Below are 17927 nucleotides of genomic sequence, written 5' to 3' on the forward strand. Positions count from 1 at the left end.
TCAGGAATCATTACTCCTCACCCGCCCACCCACAAGCCAATGAACAAGCTGAAGTTGCAAACCGATCCTTGCTGAAAATCATCAAAACTCGTCTTGAGACAGCAAAAGGGATATGGCCAAATAAATTACCTAGTGTCCATTAGGCATATAAGATGACAGTATGGACTCCAACTAGAGAAACTCCCTTTAAGCTAGCATATGGAAGTGATGCAGTGATATTAGCGGAAGTTGGATTAACTAGCTACAAGGTGGCCCATTATAAAGAGGAGAAGAATGAAAAACAACTCCATCTAATCGTTGATCTCATCGACAAGGTAAGGATGGACGCAAAGCAAATGGTGGCAAGATACAAGAATCTGATAACTAAGTACCATGATGCGTTGGTGAAGCCAAGACACTTTAATATTGGAGACGTTGTCCTAAGAAAGGTATCTTTGGCCACTAAGGACCTTGCTCATGGAAAGCTAGAACCTAATTGGGAAGGATGGTACAAATTTATCAATTCCAAAAGGCGAGGATCATACTACTTGGAGGCCCTAGATTGATAGAAGCTGGAACACCCATGGAATGTGGAGCATTTGAGGAAGTACTACCAGTGAAGGAAAGGCAACTCGTCAGGAAGGTTAGCATGGACGAGATTCAGAAGTTTGTTTATATTATGTTTCAGCATTTTAATTCCCTAAAAAGCACTAGCTACAGGCGTGTGCTATGGACGACATCATGAACTAAGTCCTTTTGTACATAAAGTAATTTAAATTCCCTAAAAATAAACTAAGTATTAGCATGGACGAGATATTTGGATGATGTTATATAATACATCCTTATTATCTATGGACAATGCTATGTACAGATGTTGTACGTCCATGGAAGATGTTATGTATAAATCAGCTTGATTTCCTAATCTAAGTGTTTATAATTTTGTAAAATCAACATCCAAATGAAATGACAGACAATTAAAATCTCTGGACGTAGAGAATGTCTCGTCATAAGCTAATAACACTTTATTATTAATTTTCTAATCTCTCTCTCTCTCTCTCTCTCTCTCTCTCTCTGTGTATATATATATATATATATATATATAATATAATATAAATTTACACTCACACATCTCATTCTCATCTCACAACTAGTCACAACACAAATCTGAGCAAAAAGTCAAAAAGCAACATCCTGAGACAAAGATTCACAATCACAAAATCACAACCATAAACCCAAAAAAGAAAAAAACACAATCAGTCAATCACAACACATTAGTACACTATTCTAGCATACTAGCACAACCTTATCAGTTAATAAGCATTGTGAGAGAAAAAAATCATAACAATTAAACACTTCAAGTTTTTAAAGAGAAAGAGAAGTACTTGGTAGGTAGAAGGCAGTGTGGTGACCTGCGACGATGATTTTGGCAGTTGGGTCTAGCTAACTGGGCCTCTGTGTGTCTTATGTAGACGTTGCGTGGGTACTGAGGGGTTTGGGTACTGTCTATATGCCTTTCTCTCTAATTTTACTTTTTTATTATTAAAATTAATGGGTGAATTCTTACTTGATTGGATAGGGTTTTTATTTGTAAAAATATTATTGTTTGAATAAGTTTGGTGCCACAACTTATACCACAACTCGCCCATGTGGCGAGTTGGTGGAGGAGTGATAGTAGGTCTATGTAGAGACACTCCTCTACCAACCACAACTTGCCATATAGGCGAGTTATGGCACCAAAACTACTTTTATTGTTTGGGCTGAGTTAAGATTTTTGCTTTGGAGGAGCGGCACGTTTTTTGAAGCAAGGGGGGCTCAACTCTATTTTGTCTTAGGTCTTAATTGTATTATATTAAAAAAAAAAAAATCTTTAAGGAATATCAAAGGGGCTTGGGCCTAGGCTCGAAACTCTCTCCCTTGCGTGGAGCTCTCTCTCTCTCGTGTACGCACGAGGTTGTCCCTCCCTTGGCCTGTGCGAAGGGTATTGCTTTTGTTTTTTACTACCAATATGGTTGACGAGATGGCAAATAGTATGGAGAAGATGAAGCTAACCTTGGAAGAGGAAGAAGTTATAGAGATATCTGATGAAGGAATATTAGAAGCGCTTGAGAGTTGCAATCTGAGTCTGATAGGGAAATTTTTAACATGTAAGCCCTTTAACAAGATGGCAGCAAAGAATACGATACGGAGGGCTTGGGGAGTTGATGATGCTTTGGAGATTTCAAAAGTAAGGCCGAATCTGTTCCAATTTAAATTCCAATCCGAATTTGAGGTGGATAGGATTTTGAGAGGTGGTCCATGGTCTTTTGACAATCAGCTTCTCGTGTTGCAACGGTGGAAGAAGGGAATGACTATAGGAAACATTAGAATGGTGACCGCGTCACTTTGGGTCCAAATTGGGGTGCACTGTTCAGCATGGATTCTTCTCAGGTTGCTAAGGAAGTTGGTGGCCGTCTAGGAGTTGTGGATGAAGTTGAATGGAAAAAAAGGAAGGATGATGTTAATTTTTTTATGCGGGTTAGAGTGGCCTTACCAATTTCAAAACCCCTTAGGAGAGGTGGGTTTATTGCTGGGACAGATGGAGAGCGATATTGGGTGGATTTTAAGTATGAGAGACTACCTATTTTCTGCCATTATTATGGGATATTAGGGCATGATCTAAAGCACTGTGCAGCACACTATGCAGTGGAGAAGAATGGTGGAAGTATAGAGTACCAGTATGGCGATTTTCTTAAGGCAGCAGGGGGACGTACAAGGGCTTTAACCATGCCATATTCTAATAATAAATCCAGTTCGGAGGAGGTTAGAGGCGGTGGCGGTGGTTCTATGAAGCAGCCTGATCAGATGATGCCTAGCATGAAGGTGACGGTGGCAGTAGAAAATTCTGGAAACCTTAGTGAACACGATAAGGCTGATTCCGTGAAAGTGGGAGTTGAAGCCGAACTTGAGGCGAGAATTAAGCATGCAAATGGGATTGACCATGCAAACGTGATTGAGATGGAGTCTGAGAGTGCGTGCTCCACTCCGAATTTAATGCCAACTTTGAAAGGTAATGCTAAATCTCATATGGTTTGTGAGGAGGAATTAATGGTGTCCAACGTGGAGGTAGTGCAAATAGAGAATAGGGAGGCTGGGCTTTACAATACCTCATTAAATGATGTTGACAAACCCATGGATGACTTTGGGCCATTAACTACTAGGCCCAAAACTACTTGGACCCATATCAATAGGATGGATTTTGGGCTTGGGGGCTTAGCTAGAGCAATTACATTGCCATCACTTGGGAAGAGAGATGTAAGGGAGACTAGCAGTGGACAATTTGAGGAACACGAAGCTAAGAGAGGAAGAGTACTCAATGAGGAAGATAATTTTGTTGATATATCAGCGGGGGTGGACAGCCACCTTTGCCAAGAGCAATGAGGCTGATAAGTTGGAACTGTCAAGTGCTTGGGAACCCTTGGACAGGTAGAAGCCTTCACAAAATTGTGAGGGAACAAGCACCCACAATCTGTTTTTTTATGGAAACAAGACTGGACAAGGATGGATTTGTGAATTTATATAGTAATTTGCCTTTCAATAATAAGATTATTGTTAAGCATCCTGATGCTGGGGGAGGATTAGCTTTTTTATGGAAGAATACTATTAATTTGGAGATTATTAATTACACTGCAAACCATGTCTTAGCAGTGGTAACTGAAGAGGATGGGTTTAGGTTGTTCTTGATTGGGTTTTATGGATGGCCAGAGGCACAAAAGAAAGTGAGATCTTGGAGATTGTCGGAACATTTGAAGACCTTTATAGAGGGACCTTGGATGATTATAGGGGACTTTAATGCTTTTTTACATGCTTTGGAAAAGAAAAGTAGACGGCCACCACAAACTTCACAGGTTGATGCATTTAGGGACGCTTTGGAGTCTTGCCAACTTCAAGACCTTGGATTCAAGGGGTATCCATTTACATGGAATAACAAGAGACCGGGGGAAGCAAATAAAAAATCAGGTTGGATAGAAGTGTGGCCAATGAAGCTTGGCTAAGGAAGTTCCCATTGAGCAGAGTTACACACTTATCAAACCATGCATTAGATCACCTTTCACTATTGTTACAATTACAATCTTTTAACCATCAAAGGCAGAGAAGGGAGAAAAGCTTCAAGTTTGAGGAGTCTTGGCTGTTGAAAGCTGATTGTGAGACCATGGTGAAAGAGGCATGGGGTAGAGAAAATATTGCTTCCCACGGCCTTGAGTCCATCAAGCAAAAAATTCAAATGTGTGGAGCAGAATTATTGAGTTGGGGTTCAGCATGGACTGATCCGGATGTTGAAGCTATCAAAGAGATTCAAAAAAGATTGGACAAATTGAATGAGGAAGAAATTTCTGAAACCAGCAAGGCCGAGTTCTTGGATTTAAGCAAAAGGATGGATGAGCTTCTCCAAAAACACGAAATTTATTAGGCTCAACGGTCTAGAGTTTCTTGGTTGAAGCATGGTGATAAAAATACAAAAAAAATTTCACTCCAAAGCTACACAGAGGAGGAAGAATCATATTAGGGGTATTAAAAATGATCAAGGGCAGTAGGTTAAGGAAATAGAAGATGTGGTGGAGGTAGCTTCAGATTATTTTCACACTTTATTTCATGCAAGAGCTGGTGATTAGATGGAGGAGTGCATGAATGCTGTTCATACAAGGGTAATTGAAGATATGAAGATGGTCTTATCTAGTGAGTTCACTGCTGATGAAGTCAGAGTGGCCATATTTCAAATGGGACCTACCAAGGCCCAAGGCCCCAGGACTTGACGGTATGAATGCCCTTTTCTATCAAAAATTCTGGCATATAGTTGGTGATGATGTTGTTTGTGCTGTCATGGATTTTTTAAATAATGGAAATATGTTACCTGAAATAAATCACACAAATATTGTTCTTATTCCTAAAGTGAAAGACCCAGAAAAAATGTCTGACTTTAGGCCAATAAGTTTATGTAATTTGATTTACAAGATTATTTCCAAAGTGTTGGCAAACAGATTGAAACAAGTACTCCCACATATTATCTCGCCCAAACAAAGTGCTTTTGTACCGGGAAGATTGATTACAGATAATGTTTTGATGGCCTATGAAACACTACATACAATGCATGCTAGGAAGAAAGGCAAGAAAGGGTCCATGGCATTAAAGCTAAATATTAGCAAGGCTTATGATCGGCTGGAATGACAATTTCTTCAGGGTATTATGGAGAAAATGGGTTTCCCAACACAATGGATAGAAAGGGTGATGAGTTGTGTCACCATAGAATCCTTCTCTATTTTGGTGAATGGCAAACCCTATGGTATGGTACATCCTTCACGAGGAATACGACAAGAAGACCCACTGACACCGTACCTGTTTCTGTTATGTGCAGAAGGCTTTATAGCTTTATTTGCAAAAGCAGAATTGGAAGGGAGGATCAAAGGAGTCTCTATTTGCAGAGGAGCACCCAGAGTTACTAACTTATTATTTGCAGATGATTCTTTGTTGTTTTGTTAGGCTATACATAATGAAGGGGAGGCTATTATGGAGTTCAGAAGCAGCAGATGTTCCAGATTTTGGGTGTCAAGGAGGTGATGAAATTTGAGTCTTATTTAGGGCTGCCAACTTTGATTGGAAGGGCTAAGTACCACACCTTTTCTTATTTAAAAGACAGAATATGGAAGAAGCTGCAAGGTTGGAAAGGAATGCTGTTATCTAGAGTTGGAAAGAAATTATTATCAAGGCAGTTGCTCAATCTATACCAGCATATACTATGAGTGTCTTCCAACTTCCTATGAAATTATGCGATGAACTGGATAGTTTATGTGCCAAGTTTTGGTGGGGTCAAGTAGGCAATGAAAGGAAAATTCATTGGACGAATTGGGATAAGCTCTCAACTTCAAAGATGGAGGGTAGTATGGGGTTTAAATATTTGAGAGATTTTAATTTATCAATGTTGGCTAAACAAGGGTGGAGAATGCTTCAAGGCAACGACTCATTGTTATACAAGTGCTTCAAAGCAAGGTATTTTCCTCACTCCTCTTTTCTTGATGCTAAAGAATCTTCTGGGTGTTCTTATGTGTGGAGGAGTTTGGTGGCTATAATTTCCATCTTAGATCGGGTTATTGTTGGAGGGCGGGCAATGGGTCTTCAATAAGTGTTTTAGGGGATAAATGGATTCCCAATTACCCCATAAATAAAGTTCTTCATCCAACTAATGAGCTAGTTGATGAGATGGCTCAGAATTAATTGATACGGATTTGCATGTATGGAGAAGTGATGTGATCATGGCTTTGTTCCATAGAGAAGATGCTGATGCAATTACCAAGATTCCACTGAGTAGAAGGGTTGTTCTAGATTCAATCAGTTGGTTGCACAATAAAAATGGGAAGTTCACTGTAAAGTCTGCATACAAGGTAGCAAGAAGAATGAGAGGCAATGGGAATCGGGTTGAATCTTCAGGGGGCTGTGTTGGAAAATTTATTTGGCCGGTCCTGTGGAAGCTTAGTATTCCAAATAAAATAAAAATTTTTGTGTGGAGGGCATGTAATGATATCCTACCTACACAGATCAATCTAGTGAAGAGAAGAATTATCAATGAAGACAAATGTCCTATCTGTACAAGGGAGGTGGAGATAGCTATTTACGTGTTATGGGGCTGTGTTGCTGTAACTGACGTGTGGGCTGGGAGTATACCGAAACTGCAGAAAGGAAATTCAATTTTCTGATATGTCCTACAGCTGGTGGAGTATCTTGTGGAGGACAGGTGAAGAACCCAACTAGTCTGAACAAGAAAGCTGAGGAGTTTTTGCAGGACTTTAAGCAAGCCCAAGTGCATTTAACAATGAGTCCAATGAAGCAACCAAGTGGTGAAGTATGGCAGCCACCTCCATCAATGGTATATAAGCTAAACTTTGATGCAACAATTTTTTCAAAAATGGAGAAATCTAGTATAGGAGCAATAATTCAAAATGAGAAGGGCGAAGTTATGGCTGGTATGTTTGCTATTGGGCCGAGGATTGAAACAAGTGAGGAAGCTGAACTTTTGGCGTGTAGAAGATCTCTTGAATTTGTTGTGGATGCTAGTTTCACTAGCATAATGATTGAGGGAGATAATACCAATGTTATGCAAGCTATTTCTTCAAATGTGGCTAACTTTTCATTCCTAGGCCATGTGGTTGATGATATTCGCCATTTAATGGCTGGTTTACAGTGGGTTAAAACTAGTAACATTAGGAGGGGAGGTGATAAGGTAGGGGGGCTCGGGCCCTAATGGGCCCTTTGTAGGTCCATGTGTGTGTGTGTATATATATATATATATATATATGAATGGTGTAAGGTACAAGAATTCCAATAAGGTAATTTGCCATATGTCATACCCGTGGCCGAAAAGGGCCATTATCATGCCAAGAAGGCCACACCCACGCACAATAGGGCCACCTCAATGGCACGTCACCAGGGGAGGCCATACTGAAGAGAAAAAGCTTTGGGGAGGGGGTTAGCACTGACATGACTGAAGGGATGGTGGCTGCCACCACATTTAATGCATCCCATTAAACCTCCCGACTGCATTTATGTAGAGAAGACTCTTAAACAACACTGCTTTGGCTACCACAACTCACAAAGGGTTTGGGAAAGTGTCTAATGGGACAAGCACTCAAGTAGCGGACTAGATGATCAACAAATGGAGGGCCATAATCATCTAAGGAGGGCTATATAATGTAAGAGACCCTCCAGGAACAGGGGATCAAAAAATCTGTAGAGAAAACATTGTAGTAACAAGAACTGTAATATCCAAGTCTAAAAGGAACATATATTCTAAGATTAGTCTCCTCGGATTTTGCCGAAGAAGGTTTTCTTTACTTAGAACTTGTTCTTCTTTACTTTCTTATTATCTTTGATTCACTGCACATGCTCTTGGACCCATTGAGGCCTAGCTTTTAAGCCCACTCTCTACAAATTCATGTACTGGGCTCTTTTGGCCTTAATCCATTCGTCTTTTGGGCTAGAGGACCAAAACCCGCCCTTACAATTGGCACTGTCTGTGGGGAGAGCTTGAGCTTTGGTGGAAACAACGTTCAACCATGGTAGGTTCAAGGCCTAATCGAGAAGAGTCTGTGGGTTCCCCACGTCACGACCACTTCCTCAACCTTGAACGTAGAAGAGATTGTGAAGTCAGTGTACACACTACTCAGACTAGCAGGAGTCAGTCTTGAGGTGGAAGTCACATCTCTCGCGAAGAGAACACTAAGAGCATGTAGTGAGAGATAGACCATTTGTGAAGAAGACTACGTCGCAAGCAACACAGAGGAACTCCTTCAAGTCCTGACCATTCCTCTAGTGGTGATAGCAATGATAGCTACCAGCCCAAATCAAGGACCCCTCCTAGTGAGTCTTTTTTGTATGACGAGAAATGCAACGACAGGCGAAGAGGGAAGAGCCCGTCTCACAAAGGCTTGGGCAATGATGCCATGAGCAGGGCTTTGAGCCAGATTTCCAAGTCACCTTTTACCTGTATGATAGAAGCAAGAAGATTTCCTCGGCGGTTCACCCAATCAACATTCACCATGTATAGTGGTCGGACGGACCCCGTGGAGTATGTTAGCCACTTCAACCAAAGAATGGCTGTCCACTTGAAGAACGAGACCTTGATGTGCAAGGTATTCCGATTCAGTTTATGGCTTGTGGCGATGAGATAGTTTGACGACCTGAGGGAAGGCTCCATTAACGACAGTTTATGGCCTGTAGGTTAGTTTACTAATATTAAAGTTTCCAACTATTAGGGAAGATTAATCATCATTGATGATCTAACACATTTGCAATTTTTTTTTAAAGCCTTGTTAGAAATAAAAAGGGAAAATGCTAAGATACTACAAAATGTTCACAATATAATGTGACAATAATAGTGAAGGATGAGCTTCAATAATGTAATTTATAAATATTTAAAATACTTTTTTGTGATTGGTAACATGTCAGTTTGTAAATCTATAATAAAATTTATGATATCCCTAACATCACTAATAATAAAAAGTGCACAACAATTTGAAAAAATTCATATTTTTTATAAAATTTTGGGCCTTTTACAATGAGATGTAGCCTTTTTTGTAAAGGGTAAAAATTTTTGTGGTGGGGGCATTAGGCCTAAGTTGCCTAGGCCTTGGGCCGGCCTTGGGGAGAGACCCTAAAAATGTACTTCGACAAGTACTGGGAGATGTTTAACGAGATAGATGAGAATTTTGATGACGTTGCTATCAAGACTTTCAAGGTCGGCTTGCCTGCCAAGCACGATCTAAGAAAGTCTTTGACCAGGAAACCGGTTAGGAATGTGTGTCAACTCATGAACCGTATTGATGAGTATAAATGGGTCGAGGAGGACCAGCAACAGGGAACGGGAAAAGCTAAGGTGGTCCTGCAGGATAGAAGGGATGTCAGGTTAGAGAGGTACAATAACAACCGACCTTGTAGAGATTTCATGGGGCATTCTAGGTCTGTTGCTACTCAGGTAGTCAATTTTGTGTTCTGAGAGCCAGTGCACCAAGTTTTGGAGAAAATTAAGAATGAGCCATACTTTCAATGGCCAAACAAGATGGGAGGAGACCCCTAGAAATGCAACCAAAGTCTTCACTGCTAATACCACTAGGAGCGGGGGCACACCACTAAAGATTGGAGGACGTTGTGGAGTCATTTAGAGTAGTTGGTCAAAATTGGAAAGTTAAAACAATTCCTGTATCAACCCAATGGATAGGGTGGTCAGGCGGGGTCGAGGGCTCATAGTGATGCTTCTACGAGACCACCTTTAGGTATGATCAACATCATTTTCGCTGCTCCAAGAAAGACTGGTTCTCAGCCATCCAAGGTAATGTCTATGGCTTAGCCGTCTGCCGAGGGCTCACCCCTCGATCTGAAGAAGAGTAGAGTAGAGGGCCGTCTAACTTTGAGCTTCTCGGATGAGAATAAGATTGGAACCTTGCAACCACATGATAATGCCCTAGTGGTCACTCTCAGGATAGGTGGGTACAATATGAAAAAAGTGTTGGTGGATTAGGGCGGCGACGTAGAGATCATGTACCCTAACCTATTTAAAAGATTGAAGCTGAGGTCCGAGGACCTAACTTGCTATGATTCTCCTTTGATAGGGTTTGACGTGCAAGTAGTCTTTCCAAAAGGCCAAATCCGACTGCCCGTTCAGACAGGCAAAGAGGTCATGGAGGTGAACTTCATCGTGATAGATGCCTACTCCCCCTACACTGCTATTATGGCAAGGCCTTAGCTTCACGGCATGGGAGTCATACCTTCCACGCTGCACCTAAAAGTAAAGTATCCCTATAAGGATTGGGTTGAAGAGTTGGTGGGGAACCAATCCATGGCCAGGCAGTGCATGGTGGCTGCAATTAGACATCAAACTGGGGGTGAGTTTTCGGCCTCTGCTGGGCGAGACTTATAGCAATTACAGGTGCCGGTGTTGTTTGCTGAAATAAAGGCGGAAAGGGTGAAGTGCGAACAATTGGAAAGGGTCATTATTGGCAACGATGAGGAGAAGTTAATTCAGGTCGAAGTTCAGTTGCCTCCTTGGGAGAGGTAGGAGTTAATAGACTTTCTTAAAAAAAATATTGATGTATTTGCGTGGAGCGCTTACAAGGCCCCTGGGGTGGATCCAGACTTCATTTGCCACTATCTGAATGTCAATGCATCTGCTGTCCCCAAGAAACAACCTCCTCGATGCTCATCTAGGGAACATTCAGAAGCTATTAAGGGGGAAGTGCTCAAGCTTAAGAGGGCCAGGGCCATAAAAGAGGTATTTTACCCCAAATAGCTAGCCAACACAGTGGTAGTGAAAAAGAAAACCAGGAAGTGGCGAGTGTGCATGGACTTTATGGATCTAAATAAAGCTTGCCCGAAGGATCCTTTCCCTCTACCTCGGATAGTTCAATTAGTGGACGCCACCATTGGCCACCTTCAGATGAGCTTCTTGGACGCCTTCCAAGGCTACCACTAGATACCTTTAGCTCTAGACGATCAAGAAAATATCGCTTTCCTTACGCCCATGGGGAATTACCACTATTAGGACATATGCCTTGATTTTATGTAATTGGCTTATCCTTTGACAAAACGCACTTTACTTGTATTTGGGTAAATTTAGGATGTTTTAAATACTTCAAGAAACCTTGTTTCAAGATCACGTATTGAAGCTTTCAAGTCTGTTCAAGAAAACAAGTTCAGAGTGCAAAATCATTAAAGCTCGACAGCTGGTCGACAGCTGCATCTATCGAGCTTAAGGAAGTTGTTCTTCATTTGGTGTGCTCGACACCTGATCGACACCTGCTCGACACCTGCTATCTGTCGAGATTTAAGATTTTCAGAATTTCAATATGATTTTCTTGGGATCCGTGAATATGTCTTTGGGCCTTCTTTTCTCCTAAACCTAGACATATAAAAGGATCAGTTTAAGGGCCGTCAAACAGTTCACAGGTTGCACAAGCTTTGAGCAAACTCTGTTCAAGCAAATTGTGACCGGAGACGAAGTTCTTGCCCTAGTTCATCTCTTTCTCTTTGAAGAAGCTGCTGTGTATGTGCACCATAGGGTTTTGTGACCAAACATCTTCTTGATCTTCATCATGGATAAACTGAAGAACTTTACAACCAACAACCTTCTTAGTTGGTGATTGAAGTCGCATACTGGGATCCGCGCAATTGGTTAGTCACATACTGGGAGTCGTGCATCTGAAAGGGGAACTGTCACTACAGAACAAGTCCAATTAGGTATTGGGGTAAGGGTTCAACTGTAGGTTGGTAAGGTACTTGGATTCCTTTACTTGTAACCGCTTGTTGTGATAATAGTGGAGTTTCAGGAGTGGTGACCTGAAAATCACCCGGTAGGGTTTTTGCCATTAGGTTTTCCCCATTCATAAACAAATTACCGTGTTATTTATTTTCCGCTGCATATTTAGTTTATTGGTGATTTGTTTGTGCTACCACGCATTTGCATGATAAATTGATTAATTAATAACTTGGCTAATTAGTTAATTAATTTCTATCACAAGGGGTCATTCAGTTTGTGGCCTATCAAGTAGTATCAAAGCGGGCACACTTTGATTAGGATTTAATCTTTGCTGTGTTGATCCATTGACCCCTATTTGTCATGGATAAAGGACAGTCATTAATCATACCTCCTTTATTTGATGGCATTAACTATACATACTGGAAAGTACGCATGAGAGCTTTCTTGCAGTCTTTAGATGAGAAAGTATGGCAAGCTATGGAGTTAGGCTGGACTAAGCCTACAGAAGCGCCAGCCGACTGGGATGATGCCAAGATTAAGGTGGCAAATTTCAACAGCAGAGTTTTGAATGCATTGTTCAGTGTTGTCACCAATGAGGAGTTCAAGAAGATATCCTCCACTGAAACTGCCAAGGAGGCTTGGACCATTCTCCAGATAACCTATGAGGGTACTAAGGCTGTCAAGGACTCAAAGTTTCAGAGGCTCACTACAAGCTTTGAAGAGATAAAGATGGAGGAGGATGAGTCTTTCGATGAGTTCTATACCAAGCTAAAGGACATAGTGAACTCAGCCTTCAATCTTGGGGAAACCATTCTTGAACCCAAGATTGTGAGGAAAGTGCTCAGATCTCCGCCTGAGAGATTTCATGCCAAGATTACGGCAATAGAGGAATCAAAGGATATTGACAAGATTCCTCTGACTAAACTGGTTGGAAACTTGCAGACCTACGAGCTAGGGTTGACAAGAATAGGCAAGTTGAGTAAAAGCAAGAGTATGGCACTGAAGGCCAAGAGCAGTGAAACAGATGAATCTTCTAATGATGAAGATTCCAAGATGAAGTCCTACATCACTAGGCAGTTCAAGAAGTTCATGAAGAACGCCAATGGAAAGGGTTTCGACAAGGACCGCAGGCAATCCAGCTCTTCTCAGTTTAAAGGCCAAGACAAAGGGAAGAAGGATGCTAAGGAAGGTGGTTAGTACACTGTTCCCTCAGGACCTAAGTGCTTTGGGTGTCAAGGCTTCGGTCACATGAAGCATGAGTGTCCTACATACCTCAAGAGCATTGGGAAGAGTAAGGCATTTGCTGTTACCTTGAGCGACACTGAGCCTGAGGATGATTCCGACAATAAGGATGACGGAATCTTAAATGCCTTCACGGCCACAGTCAATCCTAATAATAGGATTATTGAAGATGTGGTTGAAGAAGAGGAACTGGTGGAATCTAAGTTTGAGAAGATGGATGACCAAGATGACATCCATACAGCCTATGAGAAGCTGTATAAACTCTCTGAGAAGCATGAGAAATTATATAGGCTAACCACCAAGAAGCTCAGTGATGTGGAACTTAACCGTGAGGAGCTTTCCATAAAGTTTGATGAGGCTAATCAGACTATTAGAGCACTGAGATTCGAGAACAATTTCTTGGCTGAGAATACCAAGAAGCTTGAAGCGGAGCTATTTCAAGTCAGAGCTTAATTGGAGAGGACTTCAAGCGCAAAGTTCGATGAGATGCTAAGCCTTCAGAAATCTGCTTCAGATCGAACAGGCTTAGGGTATGGTCTTTCTTTCTCTAATACTGCTTCTTCTAGTACTACTATTTTTGTTCCTCCTGCTAATAATGTTAAAATCGAAAACAATGAAATTAAAACTGAATTAGCTAGTGAGAACTTAGACAAGGGTAAATCTATCTTAGGAGCACCCCCTAAACTTGAGAAGAAAGATGTTAAAAACCCTAGGGCTAAGAAGACTAACTCTTAAAAGCCTAAACAAAAGAAGCAGCATCTCTGTCATCATTGTGGAGCTACCGGTCATACTCGACCAAATTGCTACAAGTGGCTTGCCACTCAATAGAGCAACAACTTGATAGCATCTGGGAACCAAAATCAGCTTCAATCCTCTCTCGCTCCCCTTGGAGATCTTCTCAAAGCCCTCATGTTCCTTTCGAACTTGAACGGTTTTAATTCTTCCCCTTCACCACCGGTTCAAGGGTTTGCTAGACGGAAAGGTTCTTCCAAGGTGTGGAAGGAAAAGGGCTCCAAGTGATTCTATCACTTTTCTCTCTCTCTTCTTGTTTTGTGTATGCATTACTTATGTGTTTTGCTTTCATGTTTTGAGTCAGTCTAGTTTTTATGCTTTGTTTGTTTAATATATTTTTATTTGGTTATATTTCAGTTTTTGCTTTATTTTTGTTTTTCTTTATAAAAATAAAAAAAATTGAAAAATCAGAAAAATACAAAAACAGTGTGTGTTTTGTACATTGGTACTTGTGTACCTTGGATGGCCATTGAAACAAAGTCTTCTGAACTTTGTATCATTTGTAACTTAGATGAGCATCTCTATGCACAACTAAGCAAGTGAGTTTTGTGGCTCGTGTTTGTGATGAGAATGATTAAGTTGTCTCTTAAACTTAACATGCATATCACTCTTTTTGACGGGAATGACTAAAAAATCCTAAGAGAAAAATATAAATAACCATCTCACCACTGTTGCCCGCCAATCATAATATGACACATGTATGCTTTGGCATAGCAAAAATGCAGTGTCAATGACATTTGTGTGCTTAGGCATAGCAAAATTTGAATGTCAAATATCATTGGGTATTTCTTTTTTCTCTCTAATAAGTCTATGCATGATATGTTTAAAAGAAAAATATGCAAAGAAAATTAAAAGCAAAAAGATCAAAAATGCTTTAAATATGATTGCAAGCGTGTATTCTAGGAGATTTGGGAGTTATAGGATGTACCTCAAAGGTGATAGTCCCCATCAAACAGTTATGATTATATATGAGTTAAAGTAATTTTCTCATATCTTAAATCATCATAACATGCATACACTTATGCAATATTGCGATGTTTTTCACACACAACATGCAATATTCTTTGCTACTCTTGATACATGTGCAGGTACAATGTGATTTGGCCATCACGAGGTTTTACATGTATTAATGTATGCTCACTAAACTGTCTAGACTTTTTTTTGAAATATAAAATTGGTTAAACTTGTTTAGTGTGTGCGTGTGTTTGTGGAGATCCATGCTTAAATTTTCAATTGAGAGATGATTTTAAGAGCTTAAAATGTTGATTGGATCGTTGGTTGAGTTGCATGTTGGATTGCATTCATGTTTGTGTTTTTCACATCTCGAAAAACTGCTTTTAAAAGCTGGCTCGACACCTCCTTGATACCTCCTCGATAGCTGGCTATCTGTCGAGCTTCCTTAAGCTTTTTCTTATCGCAATCTCGACTGCACCTCGATACCTGGTGGATCTATGGAGATTGAATCTGTATGCTTGATAGCTTCTCGATACCTGGTGGATCAATCGAACTTCTGTTCTTCAAATTGATGTGTTGATCCTTGATACCTCCTCGACACCTCAGCTGTCGACGTGTATTTTCTCAACACCTCCTCGACAGATCCCTCGATACCTGTTGATACCTGCATCTGTTGAGAATTACTGGCTTTCCTATATAAAGCCCATGCGCGATTCGATCTTCATTTCCATCGATCTCTCTCTCGATACTTCTCTGTTTCTCTCCCAAAAACTCTCCAATCTCACTCCTATCTTGGTTCTCAAGGTTTTTCCAAGGTTTTTCAAGTTTTTCTTCACTTGGTAAGCTTCTAATCCTTTCTTATTCATGCATTTCATGTTTTGAAACTTAGGATTTGAGGTTTTTGGAAATTTTTGGGTTTTTCAAAATTGATGAGATTTCATTGAAATTTTGGGTTGGGTTTTCACTTAAATGTGTTTAAAACCTCATACATTGCATCACATTAGCATTATAATGGTCTTGCCATGCATTTAGATGTGTGCTATATGATTGTGTGCTGGTAGGTTTGGATTGGGCTGAGCCTATGATGAAATTTCTTTTACATGTCACATGTTCATGCATTTCCCACACATACGTACTTCTTTTCAATATATTTGATATATTTGAAAATGTTTGGGACTTTTCTGATTGTCTTTCTTTTTCTCTCTCTCTGTGTTGTTTACGTTAGTCGTGTCTATGGCACCTAAGCGTAAATCCACTCCAGCCCGGAACCCTCTTCGTTCCGGTGCTTTTTCTTCATCTGATCCTACCTTAACTCATATCCGGTTCTGTGATGATGATGCCTTTAAGGCATTTTCAGAGAACTTTTCTAGACGAGGCATTCATTCGGAACACCAAGTCATCTTGTCAGATTTTGCTGACATTGACCTTCCTTCTATCATTCACAGTAGGGGATGGGAGTCACTGTGTGATGCCCCGGTCACCTGTCCTCTCGTGCTGATCGAGGAGTTCTACTCCAACATGCACGGGATTGATCGTCAGTACCTCTTTTCTTCACTCGCGTTCGAGGTACGCGCATTCCTATCACACCGCAGCTAGTTACGGATGTGCTTCGGGTTCCTAGGATAAAGTTTCCTAACTATCCTGGTTGTGAGCGTCTAAGGACTGTGTCCAAGGATGAGCTCATGTCCGCTTTCTATGAGCGCCCTACTTCTTGGGATGAGCGTCTTTTTACACCATTTCGACCTTTTACTAAAGGTCCTAGATTCATGAACATGGTGATGACTTTTGTTTTACATCCCCTTTCTCACTATAACTCCATTACAGAGCCTCGTGCTCGGTTTTTGTTGTCTCTTCTTGAGCATCTCACCATAGACTTCCCTTCTCATTTCATTCTGTCTATTATAGATGTTCATCTAGATATGGCGACCCGTAACAAGCTCATCTTTCATTCCACTATCACGAGGATTCTATGCCATTTTTCTGTTCCTTTTCCCTCATCCGACCATTTCACCGTCATGTGTGCCATAGATTACGCTACCGTTAAACATAGCGAGGCCCAGCTTCGGTCACGGTAGTCGGATTCAGCAGCTCCTTCCTCTCGTTCGGCTCCATCCCGTTCGGCTCCATCCACATCGGTTCCTCCTTCCTCTTCGAGCGATGTGTCTCTAGGAGATATTATGGCGCAGCTACAGCGCATGGATGCTCGCCTCGATACACTCTCTACGGAGTTGTATCAGGTGAACGTTCGTGTCGGTCGTATTGCACGACGACAAACGTCTATGGATGGCTTTGTTCCTGAGGCTACTCTTTCACCGCCTTCTCCTGTGGCTTCTGCTTCTAAGGATGAGGATGATGATGATGGTGATGACGATGATGCTTCAGATGGTGATGATGGAGATGCTAGCTCTGCCAATGAGATGTCTACTTGACACTCTTACCCTTTGTCATTCGTGACAAAAACGGGGAGTAGTTTTGGTATGAGAGTAGTCTATCTTAGAAGGAGAGTTAGTATAGGATCATTTTGTTAGGGGGAGTGTTGATACATTTTTTGAGGGATGTAGTGAGGATAGTATGTATCTTTTCTTTTCTTTCTTTTTAGATACATTACTCTTGTACATGAGGTCTTGTGACCATTTCTAGACATACATTATACTTATCTCTTTATTTATATTGATGTATGTTTTTCTTTCACCTACCTCTTCATGTGTTGTTTCTTTTCACTCTTTATACACATGTTTCTTATACTTGTATGCAATTTATTATTTCTGTTTCACACAAAGATGCCTTGATGAGTTTTGTTTAAAGTGTTTCAGAAATACAGGTTGTCAAAGTCTACTTGTTATAAACCCTCTTCTTGCAAAGTTTTTCAAGAGTTTATGTTAGGATAGATTTTATTGTATTCAACAAATGAATATGAGTTGGGTGATTTATGACTTCTCTCATATATTCATTTGTTTGTTGTAGTTTTGTCACGGATCGCCAAAGGGGGATATTGTTAGGACATATGTGTTTCACATGTTAAGAACATATGTTTTGATTTTATGTAATTGGTTTATCCTTTAACAAAACGCATTTTACTTGTATTTGGGTAGATTTAGGATGTTTTAAATACTTCAAGAAACCTTATTTCAAGATCACGTATTGAAGCTTTCAAGTTTGTTTAAGAAAACAAGTTCAGAGTGCA

At 40.6% G+C, this 17927-nt stretch overlaps 2 protein-coding genes across 2 annotated transcripts; both read left to right on the plus strand.

The window, feature by feature from the left end:
• The first annotated feature begins 3392 nt into the window (after positions 1 to 3392).
• LOC115951403 lies at positions 3393 to 4426 on the plus strand. The gene is made up of 2 exons (XM_031068622.1): positions 3393 to 3922; positions 4105 to 4426. Exons 1-2 carry the CDS (start codon positions 3393 to 3395, stop codon positions 4424 to 4426), a joined length of 852 nt encoding a protein of 283 aa, XP_030924482.1.
• A 1837-nt stretch (positions 4427 to 6263) lies between these two features.
• LOC115951404 lies at positions 6264 to 7249 on the plus strand. The gene is made up of 2 exons (XM_031068623.1): positions 6264 to 6666; positions 6717 to 7249. The coding sequence occupies exons 1-2, from the start codon at positions 6264 to 6266 to the stop codon at positions 7247 to 7249; spliced, it is 936 nt and encodes a 311-aa protein (XP_030924483.1).
• The last annotated feature ends 10678 nt before the right edge of the window (positions 7250 to 17927 follow it).

This window comes from Quercus lobata, chromosome 7, assembly GCF_001633185.2.
Source record: "Quercus lobata isolate SW786 chromosome 7, ValleyOak3.0 Primary Assembly, whole genome shotgun sequence".
In the NCBI taxonomy this organism is placed as follows: domain Eukaryota; kingdom Viridiplantae; phylum Streptophyta; class Magnoliopsida; order Fagales; family Fagaceae; genus Quercus; species Quercus lobata.